Source organism: Populus nigra, chromosome 7, assembly GCF_951802175.1.
Source record: "Populus nigra chromosome 7, ddPopNigr1.1, whole genome shotgun sequence".
Classification (NCBI taxonomy): domain Eukaryota; kingdom Viridiplantae; phylum Streptophyta; class Magnoliopsida; order Malpighiales; family Salicaceae; genus Populus; species Populus nigra.
This window is the reverse complement of record NC_084858.1, coordinates 22,077,955-22,098,793: the sequence shown is the minus strand read 5'-3', so window position 1 is coordinate 22,098,793 and position 20,839 is coordinate 22,077,955. Positions and strand designations below refer to the sequence as shown.

Here is a 20,839-nt window from a genome sequence, read left to right as displayed (position 1 = left end):
ATGGAGATTTGTGGTCAGCATTACCCAAACCATGGATCCTAATTTTTTTACTTGTTAGAATATCTAATGAAATGTAAAAAAAAATATTCAATAATAAAATATGAATTAGAGCTATAGTTTTTAAGACTTTTTCGGCAAAACTTATCTTTTTTTATGCTTGTTTTTTTTCTTGTTGGTTCGGTTGTGTCAATATCTTTTACCATAAAAAAAAGGTTTTCTTTGAATTTATCTCATCATCGTAAGTCTGTCTTTATGGAGTTAATAGAAAAATAAATATATTTTATTTTTTGATTCATTTCATTCACAATTCTTTATTTAATCAAATACCTATAAAATTTCTTTCGTGTGAACTTGAACTTGAGGCTTTCATTTTAGAATCAGATTGAATCTTGAAAATGATGCACTGAGTTCAACCTCTTCTTTATAGCATAGGAAAAAAAGAGTATGGAAATTACTTCATGCAGTCTTACATTAATGCGTGCTGACTTGGTCTCCTGAGCTCTTCCTAATTCCAAGTCCTTTCCATGAAATTTTCCTTTCGGAAATGAAATACGCCTCAAATATTGGGTCCCATATCAAGTTGATTTTTTTACTGGTCTCTCCATAAACAGCTCTCAGGTCAAGCAAAAGTTGCAGAATTATGATATCAACAACAATGGAGGAAAAACTAAAAGAAGCTAAAACGCCAATGACAGGCTTTGCGTCAATAAACGAAGACCTTTTCCAAAACATACTCAAACGAATACCAGCTTTATCCTTTGCATCAGCAGCTTGTGTAAGCAAATCATGGAACCAAAATTGCAATCAAATCCTCTATAAACCAAAGCTTGCCTCCGCTTTTTCCCTGAATCCAGTCCAAAAGGTTTGTTGGGTCTTCAAAAAAACCAACAGAAAAGCCATCACTTTCCTGTACAGTCTCTAACTTGAATAGAGTTTTTGTGTTTTCTGATGATGGTCAAATTAACAGGTTGCATTAGAAGAGGTTGTCAATAAGGTTCTCTCCGAGCCAATTAGACCCCAGTTTGCCATTGCAAATGTTATTGGGACTGGGGTTGATTTGAGTGGAATACTCGATTTTGTAAGATTGAACATTAACTGCAGTATCAAACATGTTCTTGTGTATTTTCTTCTCTTTTTTTGGTGTTTTTGTTAAGTTAACGTTGGATTGCCTGTACGGTTTGTGTTATAGTTAGCAGCAAAACTTGGTTCCAAAACTCCAATTATTGTGTCTTGTGCTGGTGGAATCATGGGAAGAGATGCTGTTACTGATGAATATAAAGAGGTCAGCTCTGTAACATTCTTTTAATTGCTTGCTTTTGTTCTTTCTAAGAGACATGAAAGAATGCATTATTGGCTTCTTTTAAAAAATATGTAGGTTATGATAGAAGATTTTTGGGTTGATGGTGCATCAAACTCAAGCTTTGGTATCATGTTGGCTGTGGGATTTTTACCAGGACTAAAAGTTGATGCCATCCCGCTGCTACGACCAAGAAAGGTAACAAATTATGCAACCAATTAACCTTCGTTTAAAAGATGATGCTCTTAGCTGTTAGTATCCAAGGATAGAGTAGACAAACACAAAAAGGATAGAAACATGTTCGGTCGGAAGGATAGAAACAGACATAAAATAAATCTGTTTCTAGTGCAGTTTTGAAGTGAATTCTGTCATTTTAAAACAGGAAAGACAGGAGGACATGTCCCATATGTCTTCACCATCTCTATCTTTTCTGTCTCAAATTCTAAGTTTGGATGGCTTGTTTAAGATCGGATCGAGAAGTCTTCTAATAACCCAATAATATCCTTACTGTTAAAACCTTGAAAAAATCTTAAATTGCATAATCGGTGAGCCATAAAAGTATTAATTGAAGAAAATACATAGACCTTTATGTATTTGTTGACAATAAGCTAACTAATCTTGAGTATTTTTTCTGAAATGGTAACATCAGGTACAGGGAGTGGCAATGGTTGATAAGTTCGTGATGGATATTAGGAATTATGCAGCTTTAGTATCTGATTCCACATCACCGAGTCTGATTATAATGTTTGGAGTAAGCTAATTTTTTTTCTTATTTTCTTGCAAATATCCTTGTATTTCTTCAGAAAGTTTCTCGCTAAGATGTGACTTTAATTCATGATGATACAGAGCGAAAAAACTGACCAGAAACCTGTAATGGAAAAGCTGGGTGAGTTTTTCTCAACTAAAACCCTTGGCCTAGATTTTTGTGATTGAAAAGCTGTAATGAGAACTTTTGTGCTGCTTTAGAGCGAAAAAACTGACCAGAGTCCTTGGCCTGTATTTTTAAAATATTTGCCAGACATGATAAACTGTCGCGCATCAATCTACTATATTGCTTCTTGAAGTTGATAATGCATTGTGTGTTGCAGATCATGCCATGTCGAGGGAAACAATTGTTGTCGGCGACGAGAGAGCTCAATTCCTGTACAGAAGTGGCATAGAGTCAAGAAATGCCTATTATGGGAGCGTCGATCATTATTTTTCTGATGCAGTTGCTCTTGTATTTGCAAGGGATCAAAACAGGCCTTCTGGTATTTTAACTCATTTTAACTCTATTCATCTATGTTCTTGCAACTAAAATAGATAGACAATGTACTTGCCTTTTCTTGATCCTGATCAATCTGTCCTAATGGCAGGCACAGGGGAGATCCATTTCCATTCTGCATTATCAAGTGGTGTTTCTGCAATAGGTCCAAGGTTCAAGGCAGTTTCTGCCAATGAGATTGAATCTGAGACAGGTCTTAGTACATGGCTTACTGTCAGAAGAGAAGGAGGACAAGAGATTCTAGGTGGTCAGAGGATTAAAGATGACATCAACAATGAGGTATGATATCTAGTCTTTTGGAAAGCCATGCTTCAGGCATCTGGTGTTTTCCTAGGGAAAAATGATTGGTAGACAGTGGATTTTTTGGGAACATTGTATAGTTTAGTCCCTCATTTTTGAAAAGAAGAAAAACAGTTCCTTCATTTAAAGATTTCGTAATTAGGCCCCTTTATTTTGAATTTGCTTTTCTTCTTCCTTCATCAAAATTAAAATACATCCCTCTTTCCTCTTTTCTTCTTTTTCATACAACAAAACAAAACGAAGTGCCAGCCATAGCTGTACTTTTTCTCTCCTCATTTATCTCTCCGTCGAACTGTAAAATAAATAATAATTAAAAAAAATGCAAATTTTGAAAAAATTGAGGATTGAAATGAACATTTATCATAACTTAATAAAATAAAATTTGATCACTTTAATATATTGCATTCGAGATAAAATGTACTGTATAATGCAAATTCTATACTGTCTAAAGACAATAACACATAATGTAAATTCTCTGCCACTCTCCTTCATTCGTGCATGTTGCAAGCCACTTCTGCTACCATATATGAACATCAAGTTCTTGAGCTTTCTACTAATTAGTGTCCTATCAATTATCTTGATTATTAATTAATTCAGTACATCCTTTCGTTGTTGTTAGTTTTCTATTGTACTTGTCTCTTTTCTGAATTATAATTTAATATGTTAAAGTTGGGGAACCAAACTAAACTGTTCATTGGAGTTTCTGAACAAAGAAAATGCTTTGTTGGGCCAGAGAAGCCAAGACAGATGAGATCTCTAGCTTTCCATGAAGTTATGGGGTGAGTGGTTGAACTCTCATCTTCTATTTTAGCCTTGTATTTTTCATGCAGAAGTTTTCCATGTACTCCAAAGAATGTGCAAAACTTGAAAAATTGCAGAAGTTACGGATATTTTCCGTCTTGATCACCCCATTAAACACAAGAGTTGATCAGTGGTATTTGTCATTACCATAGCCATAAATTAATTTAGAAGCTTTTTTCCTTTGTTTGATTTAAGACACATTTTCAAAGATTCTCTTCTCATTGAGATAGTTGGTTGTCAACAGTGGAGTTGAAGAGCACCTTTTTGTGGATGGAGTCGGCATAAAACTGGAGACTACTTTCATCTTTACCATCCAGATACAAGCGCCGCATTATCTTCTTGCAGTAATATCTCCAAGAATTTCAGAAACCTGAAGCCAGATTGGAGTTTTAGAAGCTGCCAGCTTCATGCAGCTAGGGGTGTTGGTGAAAAGGAAGTTATTGGAGGTTTCGTTTTCGCTTGTTGGGGCCGTGGTGAGTCATTCTTTGGGCACAGCAATGTTGATAGCTCACCATTCTTGGATAACTTTCCTGGGGTCCCAATGGCAGGGATATTTACTTATGGGGAAATCGGACGGGGCTTTTCAATCTTGAGTACAGATGAATCAGGCCAAGAAGATAAGACTTTGTGTTTCTGTGTACATGTTTATAGCACTGTATATTTGTTGGTGTCTTATACTCCGGCACCTATAGAGCATTAGATCTTGTCTATCTTCTTCTTCATGAAATCGTATCTGATTTCGTGTTGTTAGGGTCATTGAAAAATCCTAGAGGTTGCAGGAGTATACTTTATAACTACGTAGTTCTCAGGATTCTTCTCACATTTTCTGCTCATATTTTAGTATTTCTATATCATACGAGCCTCTATGAAGTTTGTTCGAACGTATATGAGTATATAAAATAGTTAAACGTGACTGCATAGTAGAAAATGTATAAGAACATATCGAATTAAGAGAACAAGTTTAGAATTTAGAAGCAGATTGAACAAGTTGATGAAGGATGGGATTTGGTTGCCTGATTGCTTTCAAAATTGTTTTCTCCCTCCCTTGATAACGGGACCAATCTACAACGAAAGAGAATGAAATGGATTGGACATGGAGTTCTTGAAATTTAATTGAGAAACTGTGGAAGTGGCCGAGGAAGAATTTGAAAACAATAAATACGCAAGAGAGGATGGTCTCGGGCCAAAATCTTTTATGAACCCACTAGAACTACCCTAAACCATGGGCCATGGGCTTGCTGGTGGAAGAGACCAGCAATGGTGGTTTTAAAACACTAAAAAAGATAAAACAATCTATTTTAACTAAATTTAACTACCTATTTATACACAAGATAAATACATGAAAAGTCAAAGTTTCAGGTGCCAAAGATAATGGTAGGCTAGTATGACTGCGGCTTATAGCTATCAATCAATAGCTAGTGATTGTCATCATTAACCTTTTAGATTTGAATTTAATAGAACATGGTTAGTATTATCCGTTATTATCTAACTTGATTTAGCTGACATTATCTTAGGAAATAAATTTTAAACATGACTTTAATCTAGTCCGAGTGTACAAGAAAATAAACTCAAATTCAATTTTTAGCCTCTTGTGTTCTTCCCCTCCTAGCCTTGAAATTCCAAGCCAAGTGGACAGCTGGGTGTGTTTGATATTGCTGTTGTTATTGTGGTTTTAAAAAAATTGTTTTATAAAAAATACTTTTAGTTGAGGTTGTTTTGGAAAAATATATGTTTGGTTAAAACTGTGATTAAAATTGAGGTTGAACAAAAAGTAGTTTAATGTGTTTGGTTAAAAAAATGCTTTTCAAATTGAGGTTATAAAATAATTAAAAAATATTTTTAATTTAAATATTGTAGATTTAACTACTATTATTACATCATGAAATAAATAATATTGATATCAAATATTATTTATTATTCCATTAAACTATATACAATGTCATCACATACGAAATATATCCAATAATAACTATATTTTTCATGGTTTCTTAAGCACGCAACAACAAAAACTGCATTTTTTGTTACGTCATCAAGCGATCTCCTTCTAATTTTTTGAATAAAACACAATTAAAATAAAAATATAACCTGAATTTTTTTTAACTGGGTCGGACCCGGCAAGAACATAATTGGAATTGCGATTAAATTTCACAAATGCTACATCATCATGCGATATCCTTCTAATTTATATAGTGTTATTAAATAATATTAAATACTAGTTTTTCGAGTAAAAATTAATTTTTTAAAAAATATTTTACAATTTCATTACGTACAAAATTCATTCGATAAAAACTACAGTTTTCATGATTTTTTGAGCATGCAATAAAATTAGTTAAAATATTATCAGAAATAAAATTAAGATTACAGTACGAGTAAATTTAATTCACCTTAAACTAATTTTTTTAAAAAACAAAAAAAAATATTGTTCATGTTCACGTGAATAGTGCGAGTAAAATCACTTAACTGCACTAGTTTTTCAGAAAAAAACTAAACTTTTCCTGGTTTTTCAAAATAAAAAAAAACTTTTCCTGGTTTTTCAAAATAATAATTAAAAAAAAACTAAACTTTTCTTGGTTTTTTTTTTTAAAAAAACTGATTTAAGTTTAAGTGTACAGTGGAGCCGTGCTCTACTGTTACAGCTTCCTGTCTCATGAGAAGCAGTCAAATGTTGCTTCTCTAAAACCTGCGGTTTCATTTTAATTTGTAGTAAGTCCTACCAGTGAAAAACATTTTTTTTCCTAACCAAATAATATTACGTGTAGCTGCGGGTGAACCTCACCCGCGGCCATACTCCCAAACGGCCACTTAGCCTCATATTATGTGTATATATGGCAAGGAAGACTTCGGAAACAGCTGCTCATGTTTGTTCTCCGGGGCTATCAGGTATTACAGTAGACAAATCTGTGGAGTTTTCTTATGAAGAGTTTGCTAAGGCTACTGATGACTTCAGCATAGATAATAAGATTGGGCAAGGGGGTTTGGATCAGTGCACTATGCTGAACTAGGACGCGAGGTTCGTTGTCATGATCTTTATCAATCATTGATTCATCATTAATAAATGTAGAAGAAACAACCAAGGAAATCTCCTGGAGAAAAACATCCGCTGGTTAAGTGCCATTCATAACAGGATTAAATTGCTTGAATCTAATCCCTTCCGCGCTGAATCAACTCACTCTTTCCTCCACGTACTGTATTTGCAGAAATTAAGCTGCAATCAAGAAGATGGATATGCAAGCATCGAAAGAATTTCTTGCTGAGCTGAAGGTTTTAACACACGTTCATCACTTAAACCTGGTAATTAATATTTGATCCTTTAATCCCACTCTTGCTTGGGAACTTTGGCACCATTGAGCAGTTATCCAGGAACTTCTATGGGATCTCATTAATTACTTTGTATTTGATGTTACTTTGTCACGTAACAATCTTAACCTAACAGTTTAAGTTGTCAAGTGAAGTCCCAAAATATGATTTATATTATTTTCTAACATACCCCCTCAAGTGAAAGCCTTTTGGGCTTGAAATTTGCACATACCCACATTATCTTGTGTTTAATTTTTATCAAATAAATGAGGGTGATGAGATTCAAACTCAAGACCATTTGGTCATCAAGGCTCTGATACCATGTCACAAAACCATCTCAACCTAAAAACTTAAGTTGTTAGATAAGATTTCAGGATATGATTTATATTATTCTCTAACACCCTTAATGATCTTTAAGTATTCAATCATCTTATAGCCATTGCATTGCTTGCGAAACAATTTGGGGCAGGTGTGATTAATAGGATATTGTGTTCAATCACTATCACTATCAAATTTAACAGTTTTATCGATATAAAATTTTATCAATGTTTACACTAATATACTACCGATGAATATTTTACCGACAGATTCATGGACAGATACTGGCTGTTGGAAAAAACCTTGTTGGTAATTTCTAGTATGTCGTTAATAAAAAAAAATTTACCAATGATATTACAGACGGACAATACATGCTATAAAATAATACACTCACTTCACTCCGTTGGTAATTCTGTTGGAAGAGTGACTTCGTCAAAGGATCGTTCTCATATCTCTCTTTCAACAGGATTATGACTTCGTCGGTCATTTTATCAGTATCAATGCCACATTACTGTATGGTTTACTTTTTTAAATCCCATTGTAATTGTATCGGTAATTGCGTCTGTAAAAACTTACACGTCATTGTACTGTTTGATTTTTTTATTTCTTCTATTCCGACTACGATTCTCTTGATATATACCGAAAATATATTTTCATTGGTATTTATCGATGGAATTAACGATAGAAAAATTTAATTAGTAAATACCACCATATTTATTTGTATTTTTCAACTTTCTGACAGTGAAGGTTCCTATTCTTGGCCAATGAGTTCATTGAGAATGGAAATCTAGGCCAACATTTGCGTAGTAATTCGGGTAAGAATGCATCTGCATAATCAATTTCTAGCTTTTGTGTCAAGTTATTCTAATGATCATGTTAAAGATCTGTTCTTTTCTCAGGGAAGGTTCCGTTGCCATTTTCAACTAGGGTTCAAATAGCTCTAGACTTGGCCAGAGGCCCTGAATACATCCATGAGCATACTGTACCTGTATATATCCACCATGATGTCAAATCAGCAAACATTCTGATAGACAAAAAACTTCCACGGAAAGGTTGTCGATCGTCCCGTATTCATACTGTAGCAGTGTAGCCTCTGAAGTCTATTTATGTGAAGTACTCCAAGATAATATTTTGTACAGGTTGCAGATTTTGGTTTGACAAAGCTTACTGAAGTTGGAAGTGCCTCATTGCTCACATGCCTCGTGAGTACATTTAATAACTTGACTTGCATGTCTGGATCTTCTGCAGTTCGAGGATGTTCTGAGACAGCCTGATCCAAGAGAAAATCTCCCTAAACTAGTTGGATCCTAGGCTTGGAGATGACTACCCTCTTGACTCCGTTTGCAAGGTGAAATTTGATCGCAGGAAATCCAAGTTTCTGCAATCTAAACCTGTGTCATTACTAAAATACTTTAGTTTTTTATTTTGTTCACAGATGGCTCAGCTTGCTAGAGCTTGTACACAGGAAATTCCTCAACTAAGACCAAGCATGAGATGATCAGCTGTGGTAGCACTTGTGATACTTTCATCCACAACTGACGATTGGGGCCGGTGTTGGTTCATTCTATGATAATGCCTGTGGATTGCAATGATTGTTACCACTATATATAAATCCTGATTATATATTTTTTTCTATTTTATTAACTTTATTCTTTGAATTTCTAGATTATTTTCTTTCTATATTCATTTCACGTATAATTATTTATTTCTTTTTTTTTTCAAAACCTATAATTTTTTTCTCATGAGAATTTGTACTTAAGAGTAATTAATAGAATATTACTATGTATTTTCCTTGTATCATAAGACCTTTTTATATATATATGATTGATAGAATTTCCTCAAATTAGAACTTAAACATGATAACAATGAAGCATGATCTGCAAGCTATTAAAGATTAAGGCGGGGTTAGATTGATCAAAATTTGAATAGCTAGGTGAAGGATCAAATTGGAATATGCATGATAATTTAGGAGCAAAATTATAATTTTTGAATACAATATAATATAGTGTATGGATATATTGAGTTATGGAAACGCCTTGGACATATTGAAATAGCATAGATTGTGGGACTTTCATCAATTTACGTAGGCTTATGATGCAAAGTCTCAGAATATTCCTTTGTAGCTAAAGTTTTAAGCAAAAAAGTTTTATATGTCCAAATTTTTCTCCAAAATCTGGCTGGAAAAGTTTGGCTGGCCTTTGAAAAATTTTGAATTTCTTTTTTTAGTTTTAAATTATTATGTTTAAATATTTTTAAATCATTTTAATATATTAATATTATAAATAAATTTTAAAAAATAAATAAAATATTTTTTTAATATTTTCTAAATAAAAAATATTTTAAAAGATAACTTCTCCTGCCGTCGTAAACATAGTATATTTACTTTTAGATCACAGTAGGGTTATCAGAGTACGGTTTGGTTGATAAAAAAAGGGAGTAGTTGAGGCCTAAGGGTACTTGACTGAGACAATTGATTGGTGGGAGACCTGATTAAGACATCTATGATAGTTTTGGGGGCAAACATATCCTTCCTTTTGTAATATATAGTATGCTTGCTTTAGGAGGAATATCTTAGGTATTGCTTGGTTGCTATTTTAAAATAAAAGATAAAATTGTTGGGAAAGATTTATTTTCATGTCCTTGTTTCCTGCTCTCTAATCAAATAAGTTTCTATTTATTTATTATATATGTATTTATCTCTTCTTTCCTATAACACAACCCAAAAGTTCCTCCATTGAATTGAATTATAGTACGGAATCATCTTTAATTACAGTACGACTTCAAGCTTTTTTAGAATAAATTTATATATCATGCAGTAAATCAGCAAAACACAAAGTTACGTGTTTCCTCCTTCAAGTTTACCTACTATGGTAGAAAAGTGACTATGATCTCCACAAGAAATACATCCCAGGGTGCTTCTTCTTCAACAAATTCACCTTCACGCAACAAATTAAAGATGTCCTTTCTTGAAAACGTTTTCTTCCACAGGCTTGACAATGGCGACTTGATCAGGATGATAGGGCGGTGGTTGAACTAATACAAATCTTGGATGGCTTCAAGCATAAGGACTCTTGGCCCCTTCCTTCGGATCCCAAGTCCTCCCACGAAATGATTATCATGCCAAGAATTGTTATCGTTATGATAAAATAAATCCAAATCCGATGGAGTAGCATCGCCTTGAACATTCGAATATTAAATCAATGGTTCAACCACTCCTACCTTTATTATCATTTGTGTGGGCAGATTTGGTCCACCGGCTAGTGGGCAGGCCAACATCATTGAATTAATTAAATCCAGCAGCAAAAACTCTTAATTTCTTGATTCATGAATCATCTCAAGTGGGATTTAGTTCTTGTTTTAAATGAACAGTAAGAAATTAAAAAAAAAGTCATAATTTCTGCTCTTAAATCAATCTTCTCCTCCTTTGACGTGCACCAACCACACACGGACGGCACACCATCCCCACCCCTCTTCTATGCCGCCGCGTTGGAAGGTCTTGATTGAGCTCACGTTAGTTCCAGTTTTTTTTTATATATAAAAAAGAAATTCAAAGTTTTTTCCCTGCATAATCATCGAATTTTGACTTGTGATCTCCCAATCCTAAAATATCATTATCTACAAATAAAAAAATTAAAATAAAATAAAATCGTGTAGATCCTAAATAAAATTGGAGTCAGCATGCATGCATAGTAAAACAGTTGGAAAACGAAGACAGCGTTTACTGTAAAGCCGGTCACCTCCAACTCACTGCTTGCTGTCTCCCCCAGTTTCAAAGCACACACGCAATCCACACTTTATCCACGTGCCTCTCCATAATTATTGTTCTCTTAGGGTACCATTTGGTCCCTGTTTCGTTACTCATGTTCCAATCTTGTCCTCTCTTGATCTGTGATCTTAATGTCGTCCTTTTATTGAGTGTATTCCCTGCTTTGTGCGACAACTTTGCATGGAATAAAATTATTTTCTACTAATATGATCTTGTTTTCAACTCTTTCCGAGATGATCTTTAGTGATTGTAGAGTGAGAGATAGAATGATTATAGAAGTTGAGGGACTAAATTGAAACAGAAGATAGCAATAAGATTAAACGAAACAAAAATGAAAGCAGGGTGATTAAAAAACACAATCTCCCCTCCATTATTTGACAGATCCCACTAATCACCATTTTAATTGGATCGTGAGACACAGCCTCTCAAACAGCGCGTGAAAGGACGTCCTCATTCCCTTCATAATCCGCAAAGTAGCCGTTGCAAATACCACGTGGCAACTTGCCGACATGAGTGTTGGCTTGTCACAGATACTCTCTCGTGTAAGAGCATAAAATAATACTATTTGTCTTAATTGGGTTGTTTTGTTTGTTTCCTAAATACAAAATAGTGCTCGCTTAGAATAGTGTAATTTCAATTAAGTCCCTTAACTTTAACCTCATGCAATCTATATACAATTATTATTGAACTAACAATCAAAGTTCCTCAATCACATTTGCTGAAAACAAAAAAAATAAAAATACAAGTGAGTTAGATACAATTCTCACAAGCTTAGGATTTGAATGCATTTTGAGAACCAAAATAAAGCTTGTCAATAAAATTCATATATTGGGTGATTTTAAATTTATTTGAGCTCTTAACTCTTTATCCAACTCAAAGACAATAATATAAATTTCACCATTTTATTTTATATGAAATGTAATAATTAACAATCATTTTTCATAAATATTTAATCAATTCTCCTTATTTGTTTTCCATTTTAGCTTTTACTTTATTTATTTATTGGGTATGATAAAATATATTTTCATGAGGCTCTTTTCAAAATAAAAAATTGCAATTTCCAATTCATATTAAAAAAAAAGAAGTTGTGTGTAGGCATATGGTGATGGGACACCACAACCAGGCACATCAAAAAAAATATGACAGGGCACCAAGGCTTGTAGCCCAGCAGCAGAGGCAAGGTGCAGAGACAAGGTTTCCTTGCCTCTGTCACCTGGGTTCGAGCCCTAGCGTGTACGCCTGTCACCCTCGCGGTGTCTTACATGCCTACTGGACTTGCAGGGTGTTCAGTGGATCCAGGGATTAGTTGTGGTGCACGTAAGCTGACCCGGACATCCCGGGTTACAAAAAAAAAAATGTGATAGGACAACTTAATTTCAAGACAAGCGATGATCTATTAATTTTCAAGACAGCAATGGTGAATCTACAAGAATTAGTGGTTTAAGGACTAAAATGAAATATTCGTGACAATTTCAGTACTGAATTGTAGCTCTCATTTCTCGAGTCGAGCTGGGACAGGAAGCACACTTTTTTTGCAGTATAAAAAAAGATGGGCTCAAATCGTAAACGTTAGCATCGAAACAACCAGAACGGGAAATTTTCACTTTGCGCTATCTTTTTTCTTTACTTTCTCCCCATCTTCATCTTCTTGTACTATATATTCCCATTTTCGGACCTTACCTTTTGATCTGTATTTATTATTATAATAATTGCTGAAGGCGTGTGTGGTAGCGTGCTAGCTACTTATCCTTTCAAACGGAGAGGAAGCATACTGTTTACTTGGATTAAGCTATAAAGTTATCCAAACACTTGCTAACTCAGCTTTCTCGGTTTTTTTTTTTTTGAAGATTGAGAGGTCAATATAGCATTGGAGATAAGGAAAGAAGTTGGTTAATAGTAAGCAAATTTCTTTTGAGCTCCTTTGGTTTACCTGCTGTGTTGATTTTTTCCCCTGTGTTATTTGATGTGTTTTCTGGTGAGTGAAATGCGCCCCAGATGGAAAAATTTATTGAATATGGAGATTAATTTGATGTGTGATTAGGATTCGTTTAATTTTGATTGATTTGCTTTGTAAGTATATAAAGATGATCTTTTTGAGATTTTACTTGAAAAGTTGCTATCTTTTGTTTTGACGTATAGGGATTGAAAGGAGCTGTTGGATGTTAAATATAGTAGTTGAATTTCTTATATGTTTTTTTAAATTTGCTTGAGAAGTTGTTTGTTTTTAATGTTTTTTTATAAGGTTTTTGTTTTGGTTCTTTTTTTGAAGGTATAAATGGCAACGCTTGGAGATATAGCGGTTTCGGGGGCTATAAATTTACTGAGTGCATTCATTTTCTTATTGGCATTTGCAATTTTGAGGCTACAACCCTTCAATGATAGAGTTTACTTTCCAAAATGGTATCTGAAGGGCTTAAGAAGCAGCCCCTCGCGCTCTGGGGCATTTGTTCGTAGGGTGGTGAATTTAGACTTTAGATCATATATCCGGTTTTTAAATTGGATGCCGGAAGCGCTTAAAATGCCGGAGCCTGAGCTTATTGATCATGCAGGGTTGGATTCTGCTGTTTACTTGCGCATTTACTTGATGGGGTAATCCCTTTTCCGTTCGTTTATCTTTCTTTTTCTATGCTTATTTCTTGATGAAAGAGTATGTGCTGTACTTGTGCGGACTACATGTTTCTGAAAATGTTTATGTCATTTGTTATTATGTGCTGAGCTCGATTTTGTTACCTACGCAGACTTAAAATTTTTGTGCCTATAACATTCCTTGCTTGGGCTATCCTGGTGCCAGTCAATTACACTAATGATGCTCTAGAGGCAGCCAAGATGGTGGCCAACGTGACTGCTAGTGACATTGACAAGCTTTCAATTTCGAATATACCACTTAAATCACAAAGGTAGGAATATATCCTCCTTTGCTAACTTCGGCTACCTTGTCATCTCCAAGTTTTGATGAATCTTGATATATTCAGATTTATTGATCACAATTCTTTTACCATGTTATATAGCATAATGACCCTTTATGGATAACCATACGCATAGATTATTCTGTATCTGTAGAATACATGTAAATTATTATGTATCTGTAGAGTACTTATTAATTGCTAATTTATCAAAAACCAAGAGTAATTGTTTTCCTCAAGACAATCACATGTTGTCTTGTATTTCTTTGTTCGCATATCCTACCATCTTCTACTTCCAGGAATATCTTCTCCTTTTCTTTTTCAGTGTGCCCCTATATTTATATTTATTGCATTGCAGATTTTGGACGCATATAGTGATGGCTTATGCCTTTACTTTCTGGACGTGCTACGTGTTGCTAAGGGAGTATGAGAAAGTTGCTTCGATGAGGTTGCAATTTCTTTCCTCACAAAGACGTCGTCCAGATCAATTCACAGTAAGATGAACTATTTTCCTTATTGATTTATTTCTTTTTAGAGTTTTTTTCCCTCAACCCTGAGCTTGTTCCTCAATTTCCATTTAAAGAAATGAGTTCCATTTGTGAATATTTTCAAAATTGGTAGGGGTAGTTTGCTTACCCTTTTTTCTCTGTCCTTCTCCTATTCAAGAAACTTGCATCATTGAGTTTACTCTTCCCAGGTCCTTGTTAGGAATGTACCTCCAGATCCAGATGAAACTGTCAGTGAGCTTGTGGAGCACTTTTTTCTAGTGAATCATCCAGATCATTACCTCACTCATCGGGTATGTTCCTGCTCAAACAAAATTTATATTGTAAATAATCTTTGGTAGAAAGCTATGAATTTATTTGATGACATGGAATAGTCCGCACCAATTTTGTTTTGCAAAATATGGGCAACCATTTGTTCAAATGTGTGTGTGGGCATTATGTGGATCAGTGTGTGCTACTGGTACTTGATAAATTATATATCTTCAATGATTTTAGGTAACATCATGAGGCATTCACTTGAATGCATTTGATCATAGCTTTTCCATATGTGCAAATGCTTGCCATCTTCCATAAGCAAACTGTTTCCCTCAGCTATTGTTCTTTCTTTTCATGTTCTTGTCCCATTTTTATCTCTGGTGGTTTTGATGATTTATTGGAAACCTTAAAGTTTGATTGCGTCAAGTGCCAATTTTTATTCCAGAACTGACGTTGAATTGACAAAGTGTTATTACAGGAGTTGTGTCTGATTTGGAATGTTGAAAACCTCACAGTTAATTGTTTTAAGTGCCACCGTTTCCTTGTTTCTATTTGTGGCTGTGTAACAGTGTCACATTCCCTGCTGGACATAGACTTCATTCTTTCTAAATAGCAATTTAACAGAGAATTGCACCAATAACTACTCTGCATTTATTGTCTTTGGACTCTGAAAAATGATAAAAAAGGAGTGGTAGGATGTTTTATTTGTTGAACTAAGAATGTGCACCTCCGCTTGTTTTTTATGAGCATGTTGTATTGATGAGGTGATTTGTGGAAAATGTTGTTGCCCATAAAGAACGCTTCCAATTTTCTTGACTCGGTGAGTGTTGCAGCTCTTCCTAGCCTTTCTTTATTTGAATTAAATAGCAAGGGATAGGGAAAAGGTTTGGTGGGTTGAGGAGGCAACATGTGTACCACACATGATCTATTGAGTGGCTTTAAATGGACCCTTTACTTGCTGGAGTATTCATATAAACCCTCGCACTTTCTTATGCACCTGATATTCTAGGATAGTTTGTACTTCAATTTGTAAATTTTTGTCGTAATAAAATTTTTAATGCAGGTGGTGTGCAATGCCAACAAGCTAGCCAGCTTGGTCAAGAAGAAGAAGAAAAAGCAGAACTGGCTTGACTACTACCAACTCAAGTACTCCAGGGATCAATCGCAGAGGCCTCAGATGAAGGTAGTTCTCAAAATGCAATCTGATAGCCTATTACTTTTTCCTAAACCTAATTTTGGTTATGACCTCAACTCTTACGGTTCTTGGATTTTTCAGACTGGTTTCCTTGGGCTTTGGGGGGGAAAAGTGGATGCAATCGATTATCACATATCAGAGATTGAGAAACTGTCAGAAGAAGTAAGCAGCTTCAATTTCTTATCCAAATTCCCTGATCTCTCAAAAATTTTGAACCTTTTGTTTTTTTCTTTTTTATAAGCATATAATCTGGCAACCTCTTGTTCAAAAGTCCATGAAGTTTATTAGTTGGTTTTAGGCTCACTCAAATGAGTTAAGAGATGCTGCATATTCTCACCAGTTACTATTTGCATCATCATACTAATTTGAGTCACGAATCATTTTGGTATTATTCAGATAGAAGAAGAGAGGAAAAGGGTTTTAAAGGATCCAAAGTCTATCATGCCAGCAGCATTTGTTTCATTCAAGACTCGATGGGGTGCAGCTGTGTGTGCACAAACTCAACAATCAAGAAATCCAACTTTGTGGTTAACAGAGTGGGCTCCGGAGCCTCGCGATGTATATTGGCAAAACTTAGCCATTCCATACATGTCACTCAAAGTTAAGAGGCTGATAATTGGAGTTGCTTTCTTTTTCCTTACCTTCTTTTTCATGATACCTATTGCATCTGTACAAGCGCTAGCAAGTATTGAGGGAATAGAGAAAAGAGCCCCTTTTCTGAAGTCTGTTATTGAAATGTACGTTTCTTCCATTACAGTGCCTTCTGACTTAGTTGCAAGTTTTCTTTGTTAGAAATTACTAATTGTTTCATTATTTAATATGCAGAAAATTTATCAAATCTGTTATCCAAGGTTTTCTTCCTGGCATTGCATTGAAGCTCTTCCTTATCTTCCTGCCAACAATATTGATGATCATGTCTAAGTTTGAAGGCTTCGTATCTCTATCTTCTTTGGAAAGGAGATCAGCAACGAGATACTATATTTTCCTCATTATCAATGTATTCCTAGGGAGCATACTCACTGGAGCCGCATTTGATCAGCTAAATTCTTTTATTAATCAGTCTGCTAACGAGTATGTTACTCTCACTTTTTTATCAAATATTGTGACATCAGTATTTAATTACTCTACTAGGGTGTATGCATATTTAAGGGAACTTGATTGCATTAGGGTGAGCGCTAATGTATGCTGTAAGAGCCAAAAATTGTCCGTAGTGTTAATGGGCAAGGAATGTTATTTTCTCTGTTTGAAGGTTTGTTCATGGCATGTGCCTTCAAAGGTCTTCCAATAACATATATTTTATTGACTGTAAATTTTTTTATCCTCCAATCAGTAATTTATTTTATTCTCACTTTTCATCAATCTAGAATCCCTTTATACTTGACTGATTTGATAGACTGTTTATTCATGATTTCTTCCCTTTTCCTGGTATGTTAACCCATATGGTCTACGTGAATATGTTTTTCATTTTATCATCTACAACTTCCCTTAAGTTTTTATTATATTTTTCTTCTTTTCTCATTTCTTCATTTATTTATGTGGCAGAATTCCTAAAACAATTGGTGTAGCTGTTCCAATGAAAGCAACTTTCTTCATAACCTATATAATGGTTGACGGATGGGCTGGCATAGCTGGAGAAGTTTTAATGTTGAAACCACTGATACTCTACCACTTGAAAAATTTCTTTTTGGTGAAGACTGAAAAGGACAGGGAAGAGGCAATGGATCCTGGAAGTCTTGGTTTTAACACCGGTGAACCCCGTATACAATTATATTTTCTGCTAGGGCTTGTATATGCTACAGTGACACCAGTTCTCCTTCCATTCATAATTATTTTCTTTGCCTTCGCCTTTGCAGTGTTCCGTCATCAGGTAACAAGTTGATACTATTGGTTATCTGATGTTCAATCCAAGAACAATTCAATTGCATATGGTTAATGCCTTGTGCCAACTAAATTTTCAAAACCATACAACTTAATCCAACTTGGAAGATTTACTGGACCAAGGTTCAGTGCAATTGGATACAATATATTCATCTTTTCCCTGTGCTTTACATTTATGCAGATCATAAATGTTTACAACCAAGAGTATGAAAGTGGTGCAGCATTCTGGCCTGATGTCCATGGGCGTGTTATTACTGCACTAGTAATCTCGCAGCTGGCTCTGATGGGACTGATGAGTACAAAAGAAGCTGCACAGTCAACACCATTTCTCATTGCTCTCCCTGTCCTCACTATATGGTTTCATAGGTTCTGCAATGGACGCCACAAATCTGCATTTGTCAAATATCCATTACAGGTGTGTTGGTGTCATATTGCAGAGTTGATGCTTTTTGTTTGTGTTGATTTTTCTGTACTTCCTTGTTTGCTCTCGATTGATTTGCCTGCATAATACTGATAATTTCTTATATGAAATTATGAATTTATTTTAGTATATCATCTGCATATATGTCAATATAGAGTTGCTGAAAATGTTCGTTACAAACTCAGGTTATGTTCTATGTATGACCAATTCTGGCATTTGATACTATCAATAAGTTTTGTTTCATTAACACGATACCTTTCAAGTGAATTCAAGTTATATAGATTGTAGCAAAATGACTCGAAAGCTGCACCTGCAAACTACTAATCTTGTCTTGAACCATGGTTTTCAGGAAGCAATGATGAAAGATACCCTGGAACGAGCAAGGGATCCGAACTTTAATCTGAAAGCCTACCTTCAGAGTGCTTATGTTCATCCAGTTTTCAAAGGTGATGATGATGATATTGATGAAGACGACCTTCTGAGCGGAAAGATGGAAACTGAGAGTGTCTTAGTGCCTACAAAGCGCCAATCACGAAGAAATACACCAGCACCAAGCAAAATCAGCGGGGGATCCTCACCATCTTTGCCCGAGACAGTTAAAAATGGAGAGCCTTGAAACAGAGATCATTACAAGTGCACGACTACACCTCGCAGTACATTAGACACAATCCATTGCCAGGAGACAGTGATCCGTTGTAAACTTAACGAGTCCAGATAGCAAAGTTTGTTCTATAGAGAGACAAGGAAGAATGGCCTGCTGAAATTTCTGAAACGAAATCAAGTTCTGGATTTTGTGGCAACGAATGGCCCTTCAAACTTCAAAGACAGATGTAGATGAATGATAGCATGGTAGAAACTAGAAAGTAGAGTAGATATTGTGTGGATTTCTAAATGTTGGTTTACACAACTATACATGTTAGTCGCCGTATTCAATGAAAAGATCTTCTACTCATAGCTTGGGCTCTTCTATACTTTGCTGCATTGCCCTGTGAAATGGCACAAAGGTCACCCTGCAACAAGGCACTCGTTCGTTCATAAGCATGCAGGCACCCTACCCTACACAAGGGCAATCTAGTCCCCACGCTCTTCAAACATATTGGGACCAAGTCACTCACCCACCAAGACAAGACGTATCCAAATTCCCAAGAATAAAATATGTATGCGACCCTTGAAAAATTTAATTTTTTTTTTCCTGTGTTTTCCCTTGAACGACACATAAAAAACATCCAGTAAACCAAAAGAAAAGTAATAAAGAAGGAAAAATAATACGAGAATAAATTAATTTAAAAACGAAATTAATACTGACACAACATGATATCATAGCATTGTTTTGATAATAATATTCTCTATTAATATGAAACTCTTTTAATAATATTTTCACTAGATTGAGAAATAGAATGAATATAGAAGTTGAGGGATTGAATTGAAACAAAAGATAGTAAAAAGATTAAAATGAAACAAGAATGAAAGTAGGGTGATCAGAAAACACAATCTCACCTCCATTATTCACAAATCCCACCAATCATCATTTTAATTGGATCGTGAAACACAGCCCCTCGAACAGCGCGTGGAAGAATATCATTTTTTTCGTTCAAAATCGGCAAAAAGTAGCTGTTAGAAAGAGCACTTGGCAACTTGCAGACAATGGACGTGGTGTTGTTTTCTTACGAATGCTCTTCCATGTCTTACTTGAGTTGTTCTGTTTTTCTCCTAAGCACAAAAGAGTCTTCACTTATAATAGTTTGTTTCAATTAAGTCCCTTAATTTTAACTTTATGCAATTTAAGTATACAATTATTATTGAACTAACAATCAAGTTCCTCAATCACATTTGTTGAGGAAATTGATTAGGATGTGAATTTGAGATAATTTTTATAAGCTGGTGTTTATAGTTATAGTTTTTTTTTACTCTGAAAAACATTAAAATAATATATTTTTTATTTTTAAAAATTTATTTTTGATATCAATACATAAAAAATGATATGAAAACACTAAAAAAAATAATTTTAAATAAAAAATAAAAAAATTAAATTTTGATGGAAAAAAAATTGAACCACCCAGTTAAACACACCCATGACAACAAACAAATATATAAAAAATTACAGATTTTAATCCTGTATTGAAACAAATATAATACCTTTTCCTCCATGATTACTGCTTTCTCTCTTATCAGTCACATTATTAGAGAATAAGAAATTCATACATGTTTTTTTCTTGGTCCCAATCAGTAAATAAAATAAAATAGTTACATCCTATGTTGAAATGTAGCCATGGGATCCTTTTTGTTTAGAAATAAATAAAATTGCAATTTCCACTTTATTTTTTTTTAAAAAAGTTGATGGGATAGTAATGGGACACCACAATTATATTTTTTTAAAAAATTTGTAATTTTTTTTAAAATAGATTTTTTAAAATTATTTTTTACTTGTTGTTTTAAAAAATATATATATTTAACTAAAAATACTATAAGATGGATTTATACATATAAAATAAATAAAAATAAAATTTTTTAAAATATTATTTTAATATATTTTTAATTAAAATATACTTTAAAAAACAAACTCTATTATAATCTCTCCTTACCAAACTGTTTGTTCGAAGTTGTGGAGGAAAAAAAAAGAAGCAAGCTACCATGGTAC

At 34.3% G+C, this 20,839-nt stretch overlaps 1 protein-coding gene, 1 long non-coding RNA gene and 1 pseudogene across 2 annotated transcripts; all 3 read left to right on the top strand.

The window, feature by feature from the left end:
* The first annotated feature begins 361 nt into the window (after positions 1-361).
* Positions 362-4,691, top strand: LOC133699172 (F-box/LRR-repeat protein At5g63520-like; annotated as a pseudogene).
* A 2,166-nt stretch (positions 4,692-6,857) lies between these two features.
* LOC133698639 (uncharacterized) lies at positions 6,858-9,146 on the top strand. The gene is made up of 3 exons (XR_009843175.1): positions 6,858-6,953; positions 8,526-8,625; positions 8,713-9,146. It is a non-coding gene; the product is annotated as an uncharacterized LOC133698639 (long non-coding RNA).
* A 3,455-nt stretch (positions 9,147-12,601) lies between these two features.
* Positions 12,602-19,153, top strand: LOC133699465 (calcium permeable stress-gated cation channel 1-like). Its single transcript, XM_062122701.1, has 12 exons — positions 12,602-12,939; positions 13,313-13,632; positions 13,782-13,940; positions 14,305-14,440; positions 14,644-14,745; positions 15,771-15,890; positions 15,984-16,064; positions 16,299-16,639; positions 16,728-16,973; positions 17,445-17,769; positions 17,962-18,195; positions 18,551-19,153. Exons 2-12 carry the CDS (start codon positions 13,319-13,321, stop codon positions 18,815-18,817), a joined length of 2,325 nt encoding a protein of 774 aa, XP_061978685.1. The 5' UTR covers positions 12,602-12,939; positions 13,313-13,318; the 3' UTR covers positions 18,818-19,153.
* The last annotated feature ends 1,686 nt before the right edge of the window (positions 19,154-20,839 follow it).

Excerpts from the sequence above, each read along its gene's own strand:
- LOC133699465 (XM_062122701.1), top strand. The coding sequence starts at position 13,319 with ATGGCAACGCTTGGAGATATAGCGGTTTCGGGGGCTATAAATTTACTG. Across the intron at positions 16,640-16,727 it reads CTGAAGTCTGTTATTGAAAT|AAAATTTATCAAATCTGTTA; the intron begins GTACGTTTCTTC and ends TTTAATATGCAG. Across the intron at positions 16,974-17,444 it reads ATTAATCAGTCTGCTAACGA|AATTCCTAAAACAATTGGTG; the intron begins GTATGTTACTCT and ends TTTATGTGGCAG.